At 43.5% G+C, this 22,384-nt stretch overlaps 1 protein-coding gene across 1 annotated transcript; it reads right to left on the bottom strand.

Annotated features, from left to right (window-relative positions):
- Window positions 1-1,480: 1,480 nt before the first annotated feature.
- LOC104368233 (myosin heavy chain, skeletal muscle, adult) lies at window positions 1,481-17,651 on the bottom strand. Its single transcript, XM_042802607.1, has 38 exons — window positions 17,445-17,651; window positions 17,222-17,365; window positions 16,972-17,128; window positions 15,368-15,395; window positions 15,158-15,269; window positions 14,972-15,064; window positions 14,778-14,841; window positions 14,587-14,685; window positions 14,377-14,480; window positions 14,139-14,277; window positions 13,345-13,463; window positions 13,079-13,228; window positions 12,128-12,298; window positions 11,475-11,784; window positions 11,252-11,322; window positions 10,381-10,468; window positions 10,169-10,286; window positions 9,439-9,562; window positions 9,209-9,345; window positions 8,849-9,104; window positions 7,811-8,053; window positions 7,404-7,580; window positions 7,173-7,318; window positions 7,000-7,090; window positions 6,522-6,911; window positions 6,245-6,371; window positions 5,962-6,080; window positions 5,240-5,436; window positions 4,656-4,839; window positions 4,404-4,569; window positions 4,119-4,243; window positions 3,659-3,967; window positions 3,356-3,559; window positions 2,981-3,106; window positions 2,715-2,885; window positions 2,524-2,628; window positions 2,285-2,380; window positions 1,481-1,662 (listed from the first exon to the last, which is right to left on the bottom strand). Exons 1-38 carry the CDS (start codon window positions 17,649-17,651, stop codon window positions 1,507-1,509), a joined length of 5,823 nt encoding a protein of 1,940 aa, XP_042658541.1. The 3' UTR covers window positions 1,481-1,506.
- Between the last annotated feature and the right edge of the window lie 4,733 nt (window positions 17,652-22,384).

Raw genomic sequence — 22,384 nt, 5'->3', positions numbered from 1 at the left:
CCTGATACTTGTCAACAGAGAAATGTGTTCTCTATCCAAATACGAGACACCACAAAGCCCAGGGCTTCTGCAGATGCTTGCCTGCACATTTACATCTTCTGTTGGCCTTTTTGGGCATTGCAAGATCTTGTTAGACCTAGGGTCTGGTTTTGCACAAGTGCCCTTTTTCTCTGGGAAACGAGCAAAAGTCAAGCAGTGCATCTAAAAGTGATGTTGACAGATGCTGGATGGAAGCACACCTTTCTTCCTGATTAGAGTGAGAAGAGAATCAGTGTTCTTACACTGGATGCTGTTGTGAAAGTTTGCATTTCTTAAAGGATTCTCAACCTGTAAAGGAAGGGTTATTTAAGGCGACTCTCAGTTCAGCAGATCAGTCACTGTCTCCTCAGCCCGCCGTGCCATCTCCACTCCTATCTGTTGCGCCCTGCTAGGCCCGGTGCTCAGTGCAGGAACTAGCTCCTGATGCAAACACCAGCACATACGTGGCAGAGCTGGAAAGAGGTACGCTGTCAAAAGTATCCAACATCAACACATACTCTGGCCTCCGCTTCCTAATGTGCTTCTTGTTTTCCCTTCATCGCCAGCTGCTCTTCAGTCCTCTCTTTCTTCTGACTTGTATCTGGTTCAGTTAGCAATCATCTCTCACCCAGAGCTCCTTCAGCCTTTTTGGTTTCTGAAAAAATCCTCCAAGGTTGTCTGGTCTTCCTGAAAATAAGGGACAGAAGATACCTCGAAGCAACAGAGCTGTTGGTGCTATGAGAATAATCCAGCTTGGGCAGACATCGCTGCATATGTTTTTCTCTTAACATACCACGACCCCGTCTGTGTGCCTTTCACCAAGAAGCAACACATAGTGCATAGGAATAATCCAGCTGAGATGGCTCATAGAGCACATGAGAATTCATGGCTGTACGTGCCCAGTGTGCCTCTGCTGTTCAGATTAAGGTCTGAATGAAGGAAAAAGTATTTGCCAATACTGTCCATTCTCTTCCTCTCCTCCAAAGAAAATCTTGTCATGATGCGGCCCTGTGAGGTGCCCAGCAGCCCTATGAAATTCTGGAGCCAAGAGGTGTAGGTAAAGAGGATAGTAGCCAGACTGGGGGGAGAAAAATTGTGTAATTGTGGGGTATCAGTGAAGCACCTAAACAGTGCTGCATCTGTTGTAAATTGGTTGCCTTCTATGCCCTTTCCTCTAGCAAGAAAACTACATCATTACTTATACTTTTAAATGATTGTGAAATAAAAGCATGTGTTACACATCAGATAGCTAATGGACGCAAGCTAAACATTCAGCAATATCCAAAGTTTAATGTGATCCCATAGCTAATTAGGGACACAAAAACAGCAGAACACAGAGATTGAGAAGAAGCTAATCCTGCTCTATGTGCACAGGAACCTATAGCCTTGATTCTGTAGACACAATTACAAAATCTCGTTGCAGAAGAAAGTGACAGAGGGTTCACATTCTGTGCATCCCTCAGGTCACTTTGCTGCCTCATGACATCCTCACTCCTCCTCTTCTATCTTCTTGCCGTGAAACTCCCGGCTCTTTGCTCGGAGCTTGTTGACCTGCGACTCTGCAATGTCAGCCCGCTCCTCGGCTTCCTCCAGCTCGTGCTGGATCTTGCGGAATTTGGAGAGGTTGACATTGGACAGCTCCTCCTGTGCAGGGAGAGGGAGTTGGTGGTGAGGAGCCCAGGGCAGGGGTTTCACTCCTCCTGCGCCTCGGCCTCGCAGGGCTGCGGCTCTTCCCTGGGGGAAGGCACAGACCTCCATCTCCCACCCACCCCTGCTTACACGTAAGCCTCACACAGACCTCCTCATCGTCCCTTATTCAGGGACCCACTGTGACAAGCCTCACCAGGACCGTGTCACTCTTGAGGAGCAATTTTGTCACTTGGCTTAGTCATTTGTGTACTTATTCTCCCACTACTTGCTGCCCAACTACCAGTGTGACTTGTTAGGTTCAGAAAGACCCTGAAACCCTCTGCTTTAGATCCGTGGCAGAGATTCAGGAACTTCTCAGTCGGTGGATGTGGGCCCTGGGTTTGTTTAGTCTGACCTCCCGTATAAAACAGACTGCAGAACTCCCCTCAGTTCATCCCTGACTGCAGGGTGCCCAGAACTCAGCAAGGCCTCGTGACATGGTAGTAAAACGGCGTGGCCGAGACTCTTGTGTTTCGGGAGTGTCTTTCATACCCCTTTCCTGGGATTTGTACTCATCTAAACGAGCGTGTTGCCCCAGTAGAAGGTGGCTCTTGCTCTCTCTTCAAGCAATACTTACGGCCTCCTCAGCTTGTCTCTTGTAGGATTTCACCTTCATTTGCAGCTTGTCCACCAGGTCCTGGAGCCGGAGAATATTCTTCCGGTCTTCCTCAGACTAGAGTGGTCGGTAAGCAGGAAAGAAAAGAAATGATTGGTTCTACATCATGTGCGGTTAACAATTCCCCTTGGGGATGTTATGTGCAAAGCTTGTCTTGCTGGGAGAAAACTCTGCCAGCCCAAGGAGACCTCCTGCCTCACCTGGTAGGTCAGCTCCTTCACCCTCCTCTCGTACTTGCGCACACCCTTCACGGCTTCAGCGCTGCGCTTCTGCTCGGCATCGACCTCCCCTTCCAGCTCCCGCACCTGCAATGAGAAGCCCGTCTTTGGAGCTTCCCTGCTGCTTACGTACGTGACATGTTCACTCATGCACGAATACCAGCCCTACGCACTCTGGCCTCCAGCTTCTGGATTTGTTTCTTGCCTCCCTTCAGCGCCAACTGCTCGGCCTCATCCAGACGGTGCTGCAGGTCCTTCACCGTCTGGTCCAGGTTCTTCTTCATCCTCTCCAGGTGGGCGCTGGTGTCTTGCTCCTTCTTCAGCTCTTCTGCCATCATGGCTGCCTGAGGAGAGAAAAAGGTCAAAGCCATTTTGGGGCTGGAGGCAGTGTGGGGGAGAACAGGTCCACCATCAGCACCAAAAGGAGCCCCCAACTCACATCCGTGATGGCCTTCTTGGCCTTCTCTTCAGCATTGCGGGCTTCCTGGATCGTCTCCTCCATTTCACCCTGAATTTGCATGATGTCTGTTTCCAGCTTCTTCTTGGTGTTGATTAAGCTGGTGTTCTGTGCAACAGGAAAGACATGATTTGTACAGTTAGACCTAATGCCTCCGCATCAAGGCTTGAAAGTGTCAGCATTGTTTACGAAAGTCTTTAATGCCACAGTCCTCTTTAAATCCAGAGCAGCAAACCAGATACGGGTGGCTGGCTGTATTGGCCATGTTACGTAGTCATTTACAAGATGCATAGCAATCACACTCTGTGTTATCTCTGGTGGATGGGATTAATTTCCAGCAGAGTGAGTGTTCCAGACCTGGGTATGGAGGAGCTGCACACGTTCAGTGGCATCCAGAAGCTCCTGCTCAGCCACTTTCCTCGAACGCTCCGTCTGCTCCAGGGCTGCCCGCAGCTCCTCAACTTCAGCCTGCAGCAAGTTTGCTCTGCGCTCTACCATGGCCACCTGCTCCTTCAGGTCCTCCTGTGTCCTGAGAGCATCGTCCAAGTGTATCTGCGTATCCTGTAAAACAGGCAACAGAAATTACAGGACGACAGCGTGCACTTGGGGGCCAAATCATCAGGACTGTCCTTTCTCTCTCTGTAGCATTGCTGAACGGACCTTGAGCACGGCCTGTGTGTTTCTCAGGTTCTTTTGTGCCTCTGCAGCCACACGGTTGGCGTGGCTCAGCTGGATCTCCATTTCATTCAGGTCTCCCTCCATCTTCTTCTTCAGCCGCAGGGCTTCATTCCTGCTCCTGATCTCAGCGTCCAGGGTGCTCTGCATGGACTCCACGACTCGGAGGTGGTTTCTCTTCAGCTGGTCAATCTCCTCATCTTTCTCTGCGATCTTCCTGTCGATCTCAGACTTCACCTGGTTGAGCTCAAGTTGGAGGCGCAGGATCTTCCCTTCCTCATGTTCTAGGGAGGCCTGGACAAGTCAGCAGGAACAGTGACTTAAACTAGTGTTTCCTTTTAAGTGATCTCTTATGCAGTACTTCGTGACATCTAGGCTTGCTTTCCTGCCATCTCTGCAGATAGCTACTTCCATACTTTCAGTCTGGACACCATCTGTTACGTACCTCAGCTTCCTCCAGGGAGGCCTGGAGTTCAGATTTCTCCTGCTCAATCTGCTTCTTGATTTTCTCCAGCTCATGAATCGCCTTTCCTCCCTCTGCAATCTGCTCCGTGAGGTCAGAAATCTCCTCTGTGGGAACAAAGTCCAATGTCAAGATCAGGCACGGAGCCGAATGGGAAGGGCCCTGACACACCAAGGTGGCCGGTATCTTTGCCAACCTGCAGGCACAGACCCATGTGGCGCTGGGGAGTGAGAAAGCCCTGCCAGGAGCAGAGGGCCAGGGACTTACGCTGCAAGTTCTTGTTCTCACGCTTCAGCGTTTCCAGGTGGTCCAAGGACTCCTCATAGGCATTCTTCATCTTAAACAGCTCCGTGCTGAGAGAGCGAGACTCCTTCTGGGAGGCTTCCAGCTCAGCCTGCGTTTCCTCGTACTTCTGCTTCCACTCTGCCAGGATCTGAAGAGAAACGGGGTGTGAGTATGGAGGTGGCAATCAGGAGGGGAAGCTCTGCCCAGGAGCCCCAGGGCTGGCGCCCAAAAGACCTTGTCAAAGTTCTTCTGCTTCTTGTCCAGAGCTGCGCACGCAGCATTTGATCGCTCCACGTCAATCATCAGGTCCTCCACTTCATTCTGCAGCCTCTGCTTTGTCTTTTCCAGGGAAGCACATTTGGCGTTCACAGCTTCAACGTGCTCCTCTGCATCCTGCAGGCGCTGTGCCAGCTTCTTCCTGGCAGGAGACAAGCACAGCACCAAGTTAGAGTTTAGAGGGGAGCCAATTTCCACGAGAGGGCTGTTGACCACTTCTGGGGCTGTGAGCCCAATGCTTTTCACAGTGTTTTTTCTGTTCCGAGACTGCATGCAGCGTAAAGGCTCTGTCACTTCTTTGTCCTAGCACCTACTGAGTATTTGGCCTGTCTTGGCACCTCTAGCCCTAAAGGCTGTGTTTGTCCTTCCAATCTACATTTCTTCCACAGCATACTTTTCCTCTCTCTCTCTCATCCTTCTACCACAAAGCCACTGTATCCCTGTCTTCATCCCACCCCTGTCCTAACACACTCTAAGAGGCTCCAATTTCCCTTGACAGTCTCTGTTTTCTCCAGCCATTCGACAATCTGCTTCCCACATACTTGGCCTCCTCCAGCTCCTCCGTGCGCTGAATAGCGTCTGTCTCGTATTTGGTTCTCCACTGGGCCACTTCGCTGTTGGCCTTGGACAGGGCACGCTGCAGCTCCCCCTTGGCCTCCTGCTCCTCCTCATATTGCTCGCGGAGCAGGTCACAGTCGTGGCGAGCAGATTGCAAGGCATGGGCCAGGGCGTTCTTGGCCTGTTGGAGCATTGGGATTGGTAACCTGAATACCTGTCTTGAGGTGCCTCCTTACAGTGAAGTTGACAACAAAATTAGAACAAAACTCTAATTAGGCAAATGCAAAGCTGGGACGTGATGAAGCCGCCCCATCAACGAGTTCGAGAGGATCAGGATGGGTTAGTGACAGGTGCGCTGGGGACCATAACCTGATGTTTCTGTGAGTGTTTTGACATACGTATCTGAATCCTGTCTTAGAGAGTATAGTCAGAATCTCGTGAAAGCCTTGTGGATGACTTCCTCCAGCATCAAAATCATCACTCTTCCTTTCCTCTCTAGCATATGAGTGGGGGGTATGTGCACTACTGGTGTTCCCTCCAGTACTACACGTCTTTGGGAAAAGCATGTTGAACCATTCCCATTTGGGGGGATTTAAAATGTGAAATATTGTAGACAAGATTTTCCAGATACTTTTAGGGCTGATGTTGCTTGTTGAAAGAACACTTTTATCGCCAGAAAAGGTCATTTTATAACAAATATCCTCACCTTTGTTTCTTCCTCTAAATGTCTCTTGAGTTCCTCAATTTGCTGGGTAAATCCTTGCTTGCCCCTAGACAGCTGAGAAATCAGAGCATCTTTTTCTTCCACCTGGCGTGAGTATTCCCCTGGACAAAGTAAAGTGAAAAAAGTAGCCAGACTACTAATAACATTTGTGCTTGTAAACCCCTGCGATCAGTAGCTCCGAGATACAAGTTATCCTACTGCAAACTGTGGTATCCTCATGGCATGCAGGTCCTCCTATTGCACCTCAGCAATGCGGATGTCTCACCTGATTCTGTCTGCAGACGAGCTCTCTGAGTATTGAGGTCATTGATCATGCGCTGATTCTGCTCCTCCTTAGTTTTAATCTCACTCAGCTGATCTTCCAGAGTGCGGCACATCTTCTCCAGATTTGCCTACATAGCCAATACAAAGAAGGAAAGGAAATGAACACCTGGGCTCTGCCTTATCCTCACAGCAGGGACTTTTTATGAGAATGTGGCTGCTAGATGTAGCCTATGTGCCGTATTTTGGTCCTGTGAGCGTGTTCTACTGCAATTCCGTACCTTGGCTTTGGAGACAGACTCCATGTTACTGGCCAAGTCGTCAATCTCCATCTTCAGCTCACTCTTCTCCTTCTCCAGCTTCTGCTTCACTCGTTGCAGGTTGTCGATCTGCTCCCCGAGCTCAGCTGTGCTGTCCGCATGCTTCTTCCGTAGGGTGGCAGCCGTGGCTTCGTGCTGCAGCGTGGCCTCTTCAAGGTCACGGCGCATCTTCTGAAATTCTGCCTCACGCTTCTTGTTCATCTCGATCTGAGCTGCTGTCGCCCCTCCTGCCTCTTCCAGGCGCTCGCTGATCTCCTCCAGCTCCCTCGAGAGGTCAGCCCGATGCTTCTCTGCTTTTGCCCGAGAGGTTCGCTCTGCCTCAATTTCCTCCTCCAGTTCCTCAATACGAGCCTGGGGGACATTAGGGGCCCTTCACACCCACGGCCTCCTCCTACCCCACCTGAGACTGGGGGAGAGAGGGGAAGGGACAGAGACTTGCCTGCAGCTCCTTGATCTTCTTCTGTAATTGCATGCCCAGGGCTTGCTCATCCTCGATTTTGCTCTGGATCTGGCTGATTTCAAAGTCTTTCCTTGGGGCAAAGCAAACCGTGTCAGAGCTCAAAGACAAAAGCACACCAGCCCAGCATTCGGGTGGCCCACAGACACACTCACTTCTTCAGTTTCTCGTCCAGCTGCTGCTTATCATTCTCCAAATCCATTATGCTGTCATGGGCCAGCTTCAGGTCTCCTTCGAGCTTCCTCTTAGCTCTCTCAAGGTCCATGCGCAGTTTCTTCTCTTGCTCCAGGGACCCTTCCAGCTAAAACAAACAGGACCGCCAGTGCTCTGCCAGTCCGGTTTAACTCCATACCTGTTCTGGTCTTGCTGTATGCCTGTGTGCTTACATCGTCCACTTGCTGCTCCAGCTTGGTCTTAGCTTTGGTCAGCGTATTGACTTTGTCCTCTTCTGCCTGCAGGTCATCCAGTGTCTGCTGATGGGCCTCTTGGAGGGCTTTCTTCTCTTTTGTCAGCTTGGCAATGGTCTCGTCCAGGGCTGCCATCTCCTCTGTCAGGTTTTTCACCTGTTGATTGTAAGAAAGTACCAAAAGTCTGTGTAGATGACTTGACTGCTAATGCAGTGACCTTTTCACTTTGCAGTGCTTAGCCAGGAACTTGGTTTTCATTTGGGCTGCCAATTTGCCCTGCAGTGATGCTCCTGGTGTGTTCCAAACCTAGCTTTGTTCTGAGGGTACCAGGCGGATGTGAGAGGCATCTGTCCCTTCCCCCTTGATGTGGCTCTCTGTGTGTGTACCTTGTTTTCAGTGGCATGCTTTTCCTTTTCCACTTTGGCCAACGTTAACTCAAGGTCATCAATATCTTTCTTCAGCTCTGAGCATTCATCCTCCAGTTTCCTCTTCTTGGCTGTCAGCTCGGCATTAATTTCTTCCTCATCCTCAGCCCTTTCAGTCACCTCCTTAATTTTGGCTTCCAGCTGGATTTTGGTTTTGATGAGCTGGTCACATCTTTCCTCAGCATCAGCCAAGCTATCTGCTTCCTGGTGGGGAGACACAGATTTTTGTGGGTTGCCATGTTTTGAAGTTCCTCCACCCTGTCTTTTGTATCAATGAGTAGGGTTGTCTTAAAATGGGGGTTGAACTTGGACTTCCACCTCAGCAACTGGAAGATCTTACCCAGCGTCTGCTGGCAAACATTGTCATCTGGAATCAACGTTGATTCCAAATTCTTTGTGTCTCTTTAAATTGTCTCACATACAGGGCAGATGACAGAAAAAGTATTCAATACCCTTCTTTTTAACTGAGTCATCATGAACCTCATAATATTTGGGGACTAAAGGCTTTGTGAAGATAATTCAGCAGACAATGTGGGGTTTTTGTTTGGTGTGAAGAAACTGTATTTCCCTACTTGAGTCTGAGTGAGAAGTATCTGTTTTTCTGAAAGTAATCAGTGCCTTCAAGTGTAGCTGTGCAGGCGGGGATCCTTCTCAGGTTTACCTGTACTCTCTTGGACAGACACACTGCTTTGGAAGTTGAGTAGACAGAGATATTTCCCTTCCCATTCAGAGCTCTGCTGTGGATTACATGTTGGCTAGTGTTAGAGAGCTCTTTCCCTAGTCAGCAGGAATGCCAAGACTCACGTGGGGCTGCCATGCAACTCACCATGTCCCTGCCAGTGCCTGTTTAATCAGTGTTAGTGTGCCTTAGTGTGTGTGTGATTTAGACTGTTTCCTGCTACATGTTAGCCAGCTTCCTGCAAGTTTCTGCTCAGGGTAAGAAGCGTTCTGGCTGTATACTCTTCTTTTCCCAGGGACAAATGTACAGTGATTACTCACCGCCTGCACTTGGAGCTGCAGGTCATTTTTCTCCTGCAGCAGGGCCACCATTTTCTCCTCCAGCTCCTTCCTCTTTGCCTCTGACTTTGCAAGCTCTTCCTTGGTTTTCTCAAACTCTTGTTTCATGTTGGCCATCTCCTTCTCAGATTCTGCACTCTTCAGCAAGGGCTTGATCTTGAAGAACAGCTTCATCCAGGGCCAGTGCTTCACATTCATGAATGCACGAACGTTGTACTGGATGCAGAAGATGGCATCCCTGAAATAGAATTCACATGGCTATTGTATACTCTCTTGGTGGTGAATTTAGACTCAATTATCCAAGTAGCATGAGAACATGATAAGTGGACGAGAAATGTCTACCTCCTCTCCACCATTTTCCGATACTCCACTCTCATCAGGAAGCCTCTGCACCTGGCTTGTGTCCTGGTCATAATCTCTGCCAGCTTCTCATCTCTCATCTCCTCCAGCAGACCTATCAGTCCAGCTTTGAAGAACACCTTAAGAAAGGGAACATTGTAGCTCATCAGTCTCAGTATAGTGCATAACTACCTGAGAGTCACATAGTGTTTGAACAAAGAACTTGTTTCTACCTTGGTGTGACCAAATCTGTACTGGGTGTGGTCCACATCAATGGACCCAAGAAGCTTCTCTGAAGCCTTCTTGCTATCCATGAACTGGCCTTCTGGAATAGCACTTATATTAAGTACTCTGTATCTGTAAGGGAAAGCAACAAATTAAGGTATCTACATTGCCAAAACCACCACTGCGCCTGAACCCCACAGCCTTTGCAGAAACTGCTGACTGAGTAATGTCAAGTGTTAGAGACAGTCCGTTCTTTCAAGACAGTGTAAGTGAAGATATCATACTGTTAACTCAGAGTCCAAGAGAATTCTGATCATCAGTCATGTTATATATATCATCATGAACTGTCAGTGAAACATTTTAATATTACTGCTGCTCAGTTCCTTGTTAAAATATTTGCATTTAGTATACTCGGTCTGTTCTCAGCAGGAACTCTCAAATGGTCATTTTCAGTAATATCTGGCTGCATCACTGATAGGGACGGACCTCCCCATAGACAGTTCACAGGCATTTTTAGGACACTGTGTGGAAACATGTAGAGTTGTTCAAACATGAATTTGATGTTTGAAGGAAACGTTTATGTTACCTTGTTTTTTTTTCCAGAAGTAGACTACGGTAATGTGATTTGATTGGAGAGTGTATACACTAAACTCTGTAGTAAATATGATACTTAAGTAATTTAGGACGTGGAAGGTGTGGAACAGGAGAAGAATGGGCAGAAAGGTGGAGCACTCTTACCTTTGTTTGAAGTCAGCATACAGGACTCTGCTGGGGAATCCTTTCCTGCAAATTCTGATCCCTTCCAGCACACCATTGCACCGCAGCTGATGCAACACCAGCTCATGCTCCATGGCACCTAACAAACACCACCATTAGTGACCACCCCGCTGTTAGACACTCAGGAGAAGAGCTTCTGTGGCTTGAGTTTTCCTCCTACTGGAGCCCCTTACCAGGTGTTTTTGTTTCATTTGGGATGATGCACCGCACGAAATGGGGATGAGTGCTGCGTAGATTTGTCATCAGCTTGTTTAAATTCTCCTATGAGATTAGAAGGCAAAGTTTAGGTCAAGGTATGAGAGATCTGCATCCCTGCAGATTCCTGTAGTTCATCCATGGAAAGGAGTTAATAATTCCTCAGATTTCAACTAGATTACAAAATTCCCATATTAATGTACAATATCTTATGCTTTCATCCATCTTTTCTGTTTAACATTCCTATTAAAAGGAAATAGAATTTGGTTACTCTGTCATCACAAGTTATTATTTACAAAAAATGGAATATAAACCATTTGATAACCTGAGAGTCATGGATTTGAAACTTAAGAACAATTTCCTGTGCTTGTCCTCTTGAATCAATATACTGGTTAGGCTTTTATATGTGATAATCTTAAGTCTAGCCTCTCTGTTTTTCAGAACTGTTCCATTACTTCTGAATCATGCATGATATCAGGACTGAAAATAAAAGTCAAAAATCTCTATTTAGTAAAACATTCTGAACTCTGTGCCGTAGCTGAAAGCAATTGACCTATTTCAATTTCATATTTAGCTCAAATAATAGTGGTATATTAGAAAGATCTGAACGACAACATCCTCAACCATTTGAAAGCGTTTTCATTTTGATATATTAATGAGACAATATAATTCTATGTTGAAAAACAGAAGAAACTAGGACATCATTTAAATGGCAAGAAAATTTACCATTAGTAGGAAATGTTCTTCAATCTTTTGCTATAGAACTGAAAGAGTTATAATATCACTTTTCACATTTTAAATTCCCTTCCTTCAAGTAAATAGAGACAAAGTGGGGAAACAGGTATGTACCCGGAAAAGAGCTGAGACAGTCTGGAAAGAAGAACCCTTCTTCTTGCCACCCTTTTTGCTGCCACCACCCTCTGCAAATGGAAGAAGGGGAAAACAATATAAAAATATTGATTTTGAATACTGAACTACAGAACATAAAACAATTTTTAGACATTTAGGTTTTCCTGTTTGATTTTCTGTCAACACTGTCCAACATTAAAAATATAATTTCCACAGAGCTGACCTGCATCTGCTCCACCATAGTTGGCAAAGAGTAAGGCCAGTGTCTTCAGTGATGATTTCTGGTACAATCCAATGACAGTTTCATTCAGGGGATCTTTGTTCTTCTCAAGCCAGCCAGTGATGTTGTAGTCCACTGTACCAGCATAGTGTATCAAAGAGAAGTGGGCTTCAGTCTTTCCTTTAGTAGGCTTGGGCTTCTGGAAGTTGCCAGACTTGCCCAGATGCTGATCATAGAGCTTGTTCTTGAAAGAGGTGTCAGTTGCCTTGGGGAACATGCACTCCTCTTCCAGGATGGAGAAGATACCCAGGGGCTGGAAGACATTAAAACAGACAAGAGGGAGAAACAGATATTTTGGTTGGAAAGAAGTTAGTGTTAGGACAGAAAGCTGTTAAATCAGAAGATAAGGTTGCTTCTGTTCTTTTCTGGACAATGTCACAAAAAAATTAACAGAGTTTCATCATTTTTCATCCTTGTTGTTTCACATTTTCTTGTGGAACTACTTTTAACCATTGTTAGCAACACTGAAAATTACAGAAATACAGAGCAGTTCAATAACTGAAATTTATCATTTCAGTCCAGACATAAAAAATTCTTTATGTATCCCTCAGTAACTAGATAATTCCAACATTAATGCACCTGAATAGGAAATATACCTTCTCAATGAGCTCAATGCAGGCAGCCAGGTCCATCCCAAAGTCAATGAAAGTCCATTCAATTCCCTCCTTCTTGTACTCCTCCTGCTCCAGCACGAACATGTGGTGGTTGAAGAACTGCTGCAGTTTCTCATTGGTGAAGTTGATACACAATTGCTCAAAACTATTGAACTGCCAAATGTAAAGAAGGATGAAATGTTTTCAAGGTTCAGCCATCACCACCGTTAAGCTTTTCCCTATGATATTCTGATCCTTCATGTGTCTCTTCAGAAAAATAAAAAGCCCCTTGACTATTTGTTCTCCCAGAAATCCTTCAGCGGGACTATACTTGTATTATGAAGAGAGAAAAGAGTTCTAATTCATTGTAATGTAGAAATTTGTTTGTTTTTTATCATTCCATATAAAATGGATATGTTAATTATGATAATTATCCCTTGTTCCTCTGGAATCTCTTAATTGTAAAGGAAATTTGGTCAAGAACTGCAGCACACTTTCTCCTATCTGAACAAACTTATTACTAGACTCTGCCTCTCCCAACACCCCAATCAAGAAGACTGTCTCAATCTGCTACTCAAATATTTGTCTGTCTTCAAAAAGTGGCTCTAGGTATTTCCATGAACTGGTATGGAAGTTTTGGGGTTCTTTCATCAAAAGCATGAACATTTCCTAATCTCTTTCAATATTTTCCACAACTTTGGCACATATATCTTTGTCACAGATTTCTTCCTTTTTTCTTTTGTTTTAAATAGGCTTAATAATTTTTCATGACACAGTATTAGTTTAGGTCCTGTTAAAATCTAACTGTTGAAAATGCCAGTCTCTCTAATAGTGAGATATTTTGGTCATTTTAATTCTTACAAAAAAATCTGACTCTTCATGGAATAAATCTTAGAATTCTCTTAACACTCATTGTCCCTTATATGAAGCTGTTGTGAAACCCCTGTTCCTTACATCAAAGATCTCAAAGCCAGCAATATCCAGGACACCAATGAAATACTGTCTGGGTTGTTTGGTATCCAGCTGCTGATTGATACGAATAACCATCCACAAGAACATCCTCTCATAGACAGCTTTTGCCAGAGCACCTACAGCATTGTGCACCTAAAGCAAAGGGGATATTCACAAAGGTTACTGCACAGATAAATTTTAAGTAATTTTAACAGTCTCAAGATGAATTTTGAGGTATAACCATGTATACTATTAACAAATTATTTTACCTGCTCCACAGTTTGACCTTTGGTCACAAATTCATTCCCAACTTTGACTCGAGGATAACACAGGGCTTTGAGCAGGTCAGCTGAGTTCAGACCCATCAAGTAAGCAGCTTTGTCAGCAACTGAAGGACAAGAGAGACAGAGAAAAAAATGATCATTGAACAAGGACTGGAATTAGATCAATTGGTGTGTGTGTATCAGAAATGACACCGATTTTCAAAATTCTTGCCTGCAAATCTTTTAATCTAGTATCACAGAAAGAAAATTGAATACAGGAAAGCTGTGAATGCTAATATTGGTATTTTTATTAAAGTATTTATGAGTAAGAAACATTTCCTTGACTATTTTAACAAAATTTATAAACTGAAACAATGATTTTAATAACTTTCACTTTAGAAATACATAAAGATTACAACTTGGCATCTTATCCAGGATGTAAGAAAGCTCTTATATTTAAATAAGCAACAGTCGGCACTTCCGATAGGACAAATATGTACATGTCAGAACTGATTCTAGAGCCTATGTATGAAACTACAAAAGGCTCCTCTTCAAAAAAGGTAGTCAAAATCCTCTGCATGCTAAATGGAAAAATGTATTAAATTAGTCCATCAAAAAATGTGGTGAAGGACTACAATTCAGTAAGATAGGCCATGCATCAGAGAATCAGGTTCACAGCTTCATGGAAACTAAAAGAAACACTATTTAGTTTCCACTTGATTAAACTATAGCATTTGTCCTGTCTAAAAAAAATATTTCCTCAAAATTATTTCTTTGATAAAAGGTCAGTTACTAAGGACCTTCTGTGCCATCTGGCTCCGCCTGTTCTTCTCGTTGTTTCTGCTTGAACTTCAGGTTCCCATAGTGCATGACAGCCCCTGTCAGCTTGTAGATGGCAGTCTTTTCATCAGCAGTGAAGCCCAGGATGTCAATGGCACTCTGCAGTCGAAACAATTAAGTAAAATATGTGTCCTCAGTAGGTCACCTATGTCACCTTTGAGACACGTACAGTGGGTTCCCTTTTGCTGTGTTACTTACATCTGTAGCCATGAGCTCCTCCTGGTCATCAATGCTGGGAACAGTGACCTCACCTTGACTCACATAGTGGAAATCATAAGGGTTGGTGCTAATGAGGAGCATGTCTGAAAGACGGAAGAGGCAAGGCACAGGCTTAGTTTTGTCAACCAGGTAACAGAGGGAACTGTTGCTCAGCGATCATGCTCAAAAAGACATAATGATCCTTCCTACCAATTAGCTCTGGCTTCTTGTTGGACGTGACCTGATAAAATATGTGGTAGCTTCTTTCTGCCTTGAGCTGGAAAGTGACTCTGGACTTCTCCAGCAGATCTGGCAAGGAAGGTAGAAAGAGTTAGGCACAGGAACACGCATGCAGGTGGGAATTTGGGAAGGAATGGGATCAGGCCAGGAGAGTGTCTTACATGTTTCAATGTCAGCAGAAGCCAGTTTGCCTGTGGCCCCAAAGTGGATTCTGATGAATTTGCCCTGTTAGGGAGAAGAAGCAGAATTTCAGCCTGGAAGGGGTTCTTCCGACGTCTCCTTTATGTGGAATACTGTTAGGGTGTCACCTATCTTGTAATGAGAGGGAGAGATTTTGTCCAAAGCAACAGCTTACAAAGCGTGAGGAGTTGTCGTTCCTCACAGTCTTGGCATTTCCAAAGGCCTCCAGCAGCGGGTTGGCGCTGATGATTTGATCCTCGAGCGTTCCCTGCAGGATGATAATTATTGCTGGTTATCCTCTCCAAAAATCATCTCAGGAACAGAGGAAAGCATCGATCCAAGTCAGCATCTTACAATTTACCTGCATTTTACCAGACTGCTCCTCCTTCTTCTTATCCCCACTCGCTGCAATTGTTGCAAAATACTGGATGACACGCTTTGTGTTCACAGTCTTCCCCGCACCGGATTCTCCGCTGTGAAACCAGAGAGAGAAGCAGAGAGCGTGTGGTCAGGCAGGAGGTCCCCTGACACCGGGCAGCCCCGCAGGGACCCGAGCAGGGGGTGTACATACGTGATCAGGATCGACTGGTTCTCGCGATCTGTGAAAAAAACAGAAATAATTTTCTTAGCACTTCTCAATTGCAGAGAAATCAAAATCTGTGAGATAAACTACCTGTGAACAGAGGCTTTGTTATGCATTCAGGAGCAGTTGATATCCAAATCCCAGTTAAAATACCCTGGAAATGTAGTACTTAATCCCTTTTAGGATTGTTTGAATTTCCCCCAATAAAAAAATAGTCTTATTTGGATATGGATATAAGATAAAATATACTAGATTCTTTTCAAGATAATTCTCTTTTAATCAAGATTGATAACCAATACCAAATATTATTTTGTAAAGTCAATATAATAAAAGTGACTAAAATATGTAACATAAAAAGAATTGACACTTTCTGGGGACTCAAGAGTCTTCCAAGATGAGACCATAGGCCTTCCTGAGTTCAAGGATTTTTTGAGCCAGGCATTGTATAATTTTTAGTAATTGTTTGGATAGAGTTTGCATTAGTTCATCTCCTTATTTTTGTGATTGAAATAGACTTTTGGACATATGATTTTCTTTGATAAAGAACATCCAGGATTTAAGCATCTGGTGGAATATGTGATTCCCTTCACTTTTTAAACAAAATTTCAACTGATAGTTGTTTTGATGCTTCTTATTTGTTGAAATGTTAGGCAGAGGGAAAGAATGAATTCTTCTTCTGCTTTCTATACAGCTCTTGATTTTTATACAACTCTTGATTTTTCAAATTTCTGCCATATATCCCCTCAGTTTTCTCTATCATCAGTGTCCTTACCTACTTAACTGTGGTTCATACAGAATTTATTTCATGCCTTCTTTTGTCCTTTGGTGAACTTTTCCAGGTGCACTATACCCTTTTTTAGAGTGAGAAAACTAGAACTGATTGCATTATTCAAGATGACAATGTTCCACTTTTTAACAGAACATGATATGGAACTACTGCTTTTTGTGCTCTTTTTTTTTTTTTTTTTCCCAAGTAATTACTAAAGTTCATTTTGTTTTCTTCTTCCCTAGTGAGCACTGAGCTAAAATTTCTGTAGCATTATTCATTGTAAGTCTGAATTCTTATTCTTGAGAGGTAATAGCCATTTCTTGGCTAACCATTCTGCCAATCTTTCATTTTCCATTATATCCTTGCAGGCTTTCCCTTCTTCATCTGACAATCCCTTATGACTTGGGGTTCTTAGAGTAAATAAACTCTGATAATACACTTACATGGATTTGGAACTTCAATTTATAGTGATGGTTTCTTACTTTTTGATGCAGATATTTTGTTAGCAATGTTTGATTCCGTTTTTTTTGTTAAGAGAGAGCACCAACACTTCTGTTACACTTCTAATTCTGCTTTCCATCAGAATTTTTACTCCACAGCTACAAAACCTAATATCTAGACTTCCCTCTACAATGTTCTCAATGTGCTTTCTGTGTTATTTATCTCATTTAAAGATGGGCATTCCAATTTACTCAGCTAACATATATGATGGCTCCATATGTTCACAAACATGACTCCATATGTTCAAAAAGTATCTGCAGAGAAAAGATTTTTCCTGAAGTGCACACTACAATATCATTTGAACAGATAGCAAGCAACTCACCATTTAACATGAACTGATAGGCATTGTCAGAGATGGAGAAGATGTGTGGAGGGGCCTCCTGGCGCTTCTTGCCTCGGTAGGCCAACACCACCTCCGGGTTGTACACCGGCAGCCACTTGTAGGGGTTGACGGTGACGCAGAAGAGACCTGAATAGGTCTGTGAGGAAGGGAGAGAGCACGATGGCTTCCGCTTACCCTGGCAGAGCATCTCCTCCTCGCTGCCCAGAGGAAGACTGCTGCTGGTACTTACGTAGATCATCCAGGCTGCATAACGCTCTTTGAGGTTGTACAGCACAGCGGGTTCGTGGAGGTGGGTCATCATGGCCATGTCCTCGATTTTATCATACTTGGGAGGGTTCATGGGGAAGACTTGATCATCCTTTACAGTCAGGGTCTGCCAAGGAAGAGAAACAGGTATATGTCAGCTAATATCCCAAAGTGGGAATTAAATTCAAGCCTTGTATTTTCCTCACCTCTCCACCTTCAGTCTGGACAGTGACCTTCCCTGATTCTTTGCTCTGGATTGTCCCTTTCACAAAGGATTCCTTAGGATGGGCCACAAAGACTGATGATTTGGCATCAAAAGGCTTGTTCTGGGCCGCAATTCTCTCCTTTTCTGATTTTCGGAGATAAGGAGCCGCCTCCCCAAAGGCGGCCATCTCAGCATCTGGAGAAGTCATGTCTGCACTTTACTGAAGACACGTCAGCAGAAGACTCTGAGAAGGAAAGAAGACACTTTCCATCAGTTAGACCATAGTTTTCCATGTCAGTGATGGAATCTCTTACAGTTTCTATCTTTCCAGTAGTTAAATTAGCATGTAATTTTCAATAACCCCTTTTTAAAACTAGTTTTGAGTTGAACACTTAAGTACTTACATTCCACTTGAGAACGAGACAGCATTCTAAATAATTTTAGTTTTCTAAGTAAGAACAGAATTTTAAATAATAATTATAATTTTGTCATTTTATTATTGTTATACTGAAAAACTAAACCTAAAGCAAATCTTCCTCTTCTGTTGGCCTTAGATATCAGGGATGAGTCTCCAAGAAATCCTTTCAATGTCCATGATCTGTGGAAAGTGAATTTACTTACTTTCACACTATATATGTCTTATCAGACTCAGTCCAATCTTTTCTCCAATGGGTATGACAACAAAAAAGGGAATGAATATAGTAAAATTACCTCAAGGTAATTGGACTAACAATCAATAACTTAGGGTGTTGCCTGTCATGACATCAGAGGTTCTAAGCCAGTCACTAATATATTAACAAGATGGTAACTTTCTTCTTATGTTCCATAGTATTCCAGAGATAAATTTTAACTTGGAAATAAAAAGATGTCATGGAAAGCAGGTTGAAAATTCCAGCTATCAGAACCAACCACTCCCTTCTGGTTATCAGAAGCAATCATAATGCAGTGAGACATTCAAGATAACAAGAAATTGCTCAGTCTCTGTAATCCTACAGTACACATACACTTACCTTGAAACTTTCAGTGAGAGCAGGGCAAAACGATCCCAAGGAGACTTTATAGAGTCTGGTATGCAGATGCCCTGGATTCTTCCTCTTTCTTCGGTCAAAGCATTTTTGGCCAACCTTCTTTGGCAAAGCATTGTTTGGCAGACTTACCTAAAGACATAATTGTCATTTGATTTGACTGGATATAATTAGAAATTTTTTTATATCTTACCAACTATGTGACTATATATACTATAAATAATTTGACAAGACAATTAATGAGGGAATCTTGATCAGTTAAGGCATTTAGAGAACTTGGATGCAGGACTTATGGATAATGCTGACACATTTTCTTGGGTGACTTTCTGATCCATTCAAGATAGTTTGGTACACAAAGCTGAAACAATTCAAACTATGCAATGCAGGTAGTAGCATCTATCTTGTTCACATGATGCTGTGAGGTTTATAAAGAAATACTTAGAAAAAAAAAATACCAAATATTCATTGTGACTAAAACCAAGGTGTTTATCTTGAAAACAGAAAACCAGAAACCTGTTGTAGCTCAGATTCCTGCAGGGACAATATATCAACTCTTTAATTACAGTTCATGTATAGAGTGCTTACGGTGATTTCCAGGGTCTTGAGAAAAATACAGATGATGATGGATATAAAGGTATGTTATATTTGAAAGATATTAAATTTCCCAGAAAAGTGAGGTATCTAAAGACATTGTGCATGTCCCTGATACTGAACAAGGAGTTGCAAATTGTTGTGGCATCTACTGTATAACACATGAGAACAAAAGTTACCTTCTGATTTTAACAGCTAAAAATCACAGCATCCCCATATCTGTGAAAAACTGAAGTGTTTTCTGTTGAGCAAAAAGATTAAATATCTGATTTACAAAGTTCAGTCAGAGGAAATATGTAACAACTCTTACTTGAGCTGATTTAAATTGTGTCAGATGTAAACAAATTCTTCCCCTGGTCATTGGCATTTTGGTTATTCTAAGAGCTCAGTGGATGACACATGCATGGGTGGTGCAAGGATCTGATGTTATATTTGGCATCAGGAAATGATCTTTACAATATTCTTGTAAATGATTTTAAATGATCTTGTAAAGCCCATTGCAAGGAGGGCTGCAACACTGCAGTGCCCACTTTTTTGGAGCCCAAACCCAGAGCTCACCCCTGGGCTTAATGCAAAGGGCATGGGGAGGCTGATGGAGACATCCCCACAACCTGCCCAGGAGAAGTCCAGAGCCAGCCAGTGGGAAATGCTGAGCACAGGGGTGCATCTGAAGTCCTGCTTCTCTGGGGAGCAGGCACCAAGGGGTGCTGGTGGGGGCATCTCCCTCCATCAGGACCAAGATAACAAATGTGCTCCCCAGCAAGGGGCCAGCAGGTCCTGAGGGGCTCTAAAGGGGCCCTTGCAGCTGAGTCCCCAAGTGCTGGGGTGCGATGTGGTGTCCAGCAGCCCAGTGGCTACCAGTCCTGTCTGAGGAGGGGACAGAAAGGTCTTGGCTGCTCAGATATCACAGTTTAGAAGACCATGCAAGAAGAGCAAGGGATGGCTGAAGAGTCTCCCAGGGCATGAGCATGGGAGGTTTTCTCTCCTCAGGTTAAGGACAGAAAATCTTTGACTTCTTAGTGGTCAATGACAAAGCCAGTCTTCTCAGTAGAGCTCTTCTGAGGTTTTGCTGTTGTGTTGCAGTGGATGTGGACTCAGCTGTGTAACAGTCAGGAGTGAGGCACATGGCCAGGCAGTTCTGCGCATGCAGACAGCCAGTAAGTCTACTTTGAAAGACAAGTGGCCAGTAAGTCGAGGTGTCTCCAGGTGTGGACAATCATTTTTAGGACAGAGGGTTTGGGTGTAGCATCTGCTTTACCCACATAAGCCAAGGTTAAAAAATAAAACATTTTTTGAAAGTGCTCTTCAGCTCAGACAATGGTAACATTTCCAATGGGAGACAGACCATAAAATGGAAGAAGAGGAACTGTTTCTCACTTGCCCATCTCCATATGCCTCCCCCACTGCCTGAACAACACAGTAGGTAATCAAACAGAATTTTTAGATCAGCTAGTCAATAGGGCTATGAAGTAGCAAAGTCAGTATAAGATAGCTAGCGATAAGATGTCTCCAGGACTAAAAGGAAGGACTGAGAAAGTAGTGTGGTCTACTTGGTTAAGCAGAGTAACCCACAGAGAATGAGCAGACAAGTTTTAAAATTCAGATTGTCAGATGGGGAGTGCTGAGATTGCATAGTTCACTTTCCTGATGCTGTGCATAAGAAGATCCAAAACCTTCAGTAGCTTCTTGAGGACATCAGCTATGTTACTGACAGGACTACAACTTGGACCAATTAATGTTGTTACTTTCACATCCTGCCTTAGCTTGAAGAAGACTTTCAGAAAGGCTAGCCTTAAAATAAGGTAACCTATCAGTGTTCTCAAACAGACAATTAGGACTTTGCAGACATACAACTTGGTTTCCAAATTTCCTGAAAAGAAGTAGTGTTTCTTCTTCATGAGTGAGATTAATCTTGTTCTCTATAAGGTATGGCTATGAGGACTTCACTATTCATTTTTCACTTAAATAAAATGAAGAGACCAGTACTGTCTATGTTTTGCCTAGAAAGGATATAATCAGCAAAAGAAGTATAATTGAAAATGGATACATGCATGCCAGAAGAGGAAAACTCAATTGAAATGAGTTTGGAGGGTTTTTTAATACGTGAGTTCTTGCTCTAAATTATCTAAGAAATACTACTGGGGAAGAAAAGGAGGCATGTAGAAAGATTGTTCTCAGTCCCACTACAAGCAAGGAAAGTGTCTCTTATCTCCTGCAGAAAGGACCTGGGCAGTGTTGGAACAGTCACCAGTACGTAAGAGCGTATTTCCAGGGTTTGTAGTTGGATGTGAACAGAAGACTCATGGATCAGAGTTGTTATTTTGCATTGTGTAAGAACTTCACACTGTGTGCATCTAAATTGTCTGGCAATCAGGCACTGTAAAAAAAAAAAAATAAATCCATTTGATTTGTGATTTAAACTTATGATGAGAACTAGAAGTTGAACATGAGTGAGACAGCTGTAACTTCAGCATAAGCCTAAGGAACTAACTAGACATAGAGTGATGCAAAGGCATCTGATATCTGCTTGAATTATTTGATATGAACACGTCAGCAAATTCTTCAGCCCTTTCATCTGTGTCTTGACAGAAATTTTCAGGAGTTCACTGAGATATTGTGTTCCTGACACCCCAAAATGTCAATATTCACTGTCTGTTCTCCTTGCTCTGGGATTACAGGTTGTGAAGTCCGTCCTCACAGGCAAACAAGGTCTATAATCATCTGATTAGGAGGCAAAGGAACCTTGCTTACATGGGAGCACTGGAAGATTTCCCCAAGAGCTGGGCTGACTTAGATGTCTCCATCCAGTAAATGGACTACCTGCACCAGCAGATCTAGAAAGCTGTTAAAATGAGGTGTTTAAGACCCTTCATAGGTCTTACACAGGAAGAAGATTCTGGAACAATTGCTAGTAGTGTGCAGAGTGCATATAGGTCCAGAGTACTGCTCAAAAATGAACAAGCTGCTTTTAAATGGGAGTTCAGCTTTCAAGAGAGATCTTTTTACTATTTGTTCTCTCAACTTTTGCTTATAAAAAGAGTTTAAAATAGCATGACAAGAAATTTATATGAAATCACATTTAGGGAGATTCCTAAGTTTGCAAAATTCATCATATGGTTGCAGACTTAGGGATTTGTCTTTTTACTCAAAATTCTAATTACAAAGGTTCTTCAAAAGTGTACTCATGTAGTACAGATTACACCTAGTGCATTTGACTAATTTTCTGTTATTTGGCTTGTACAATTAAGGTGACTGATAATTTATCAGGCTCATCAAGGACACAAGTGTTCAACAAGGTTGAACATTAAACTACTCAGTGCTTGGA

The sequence above is a fragment of the Tyto alba genome, unplaced genomic scaffold, assembly GCF_018691265.1.
Source record: "Tyto alba isolate M040663 unplaced genomic scaffold, T.alba_DEE_v4.0 Super-Scaffold_39, whole genome shotgun sequence".
NCBI lineage: Eukaryota > Metazoa > Chordata > Aves > Strigiformes > Tytonidae > Tyto > Tyto alba.
This window is presented reverse-complemented; position numbering and strand designations above follow the sequence as displayed.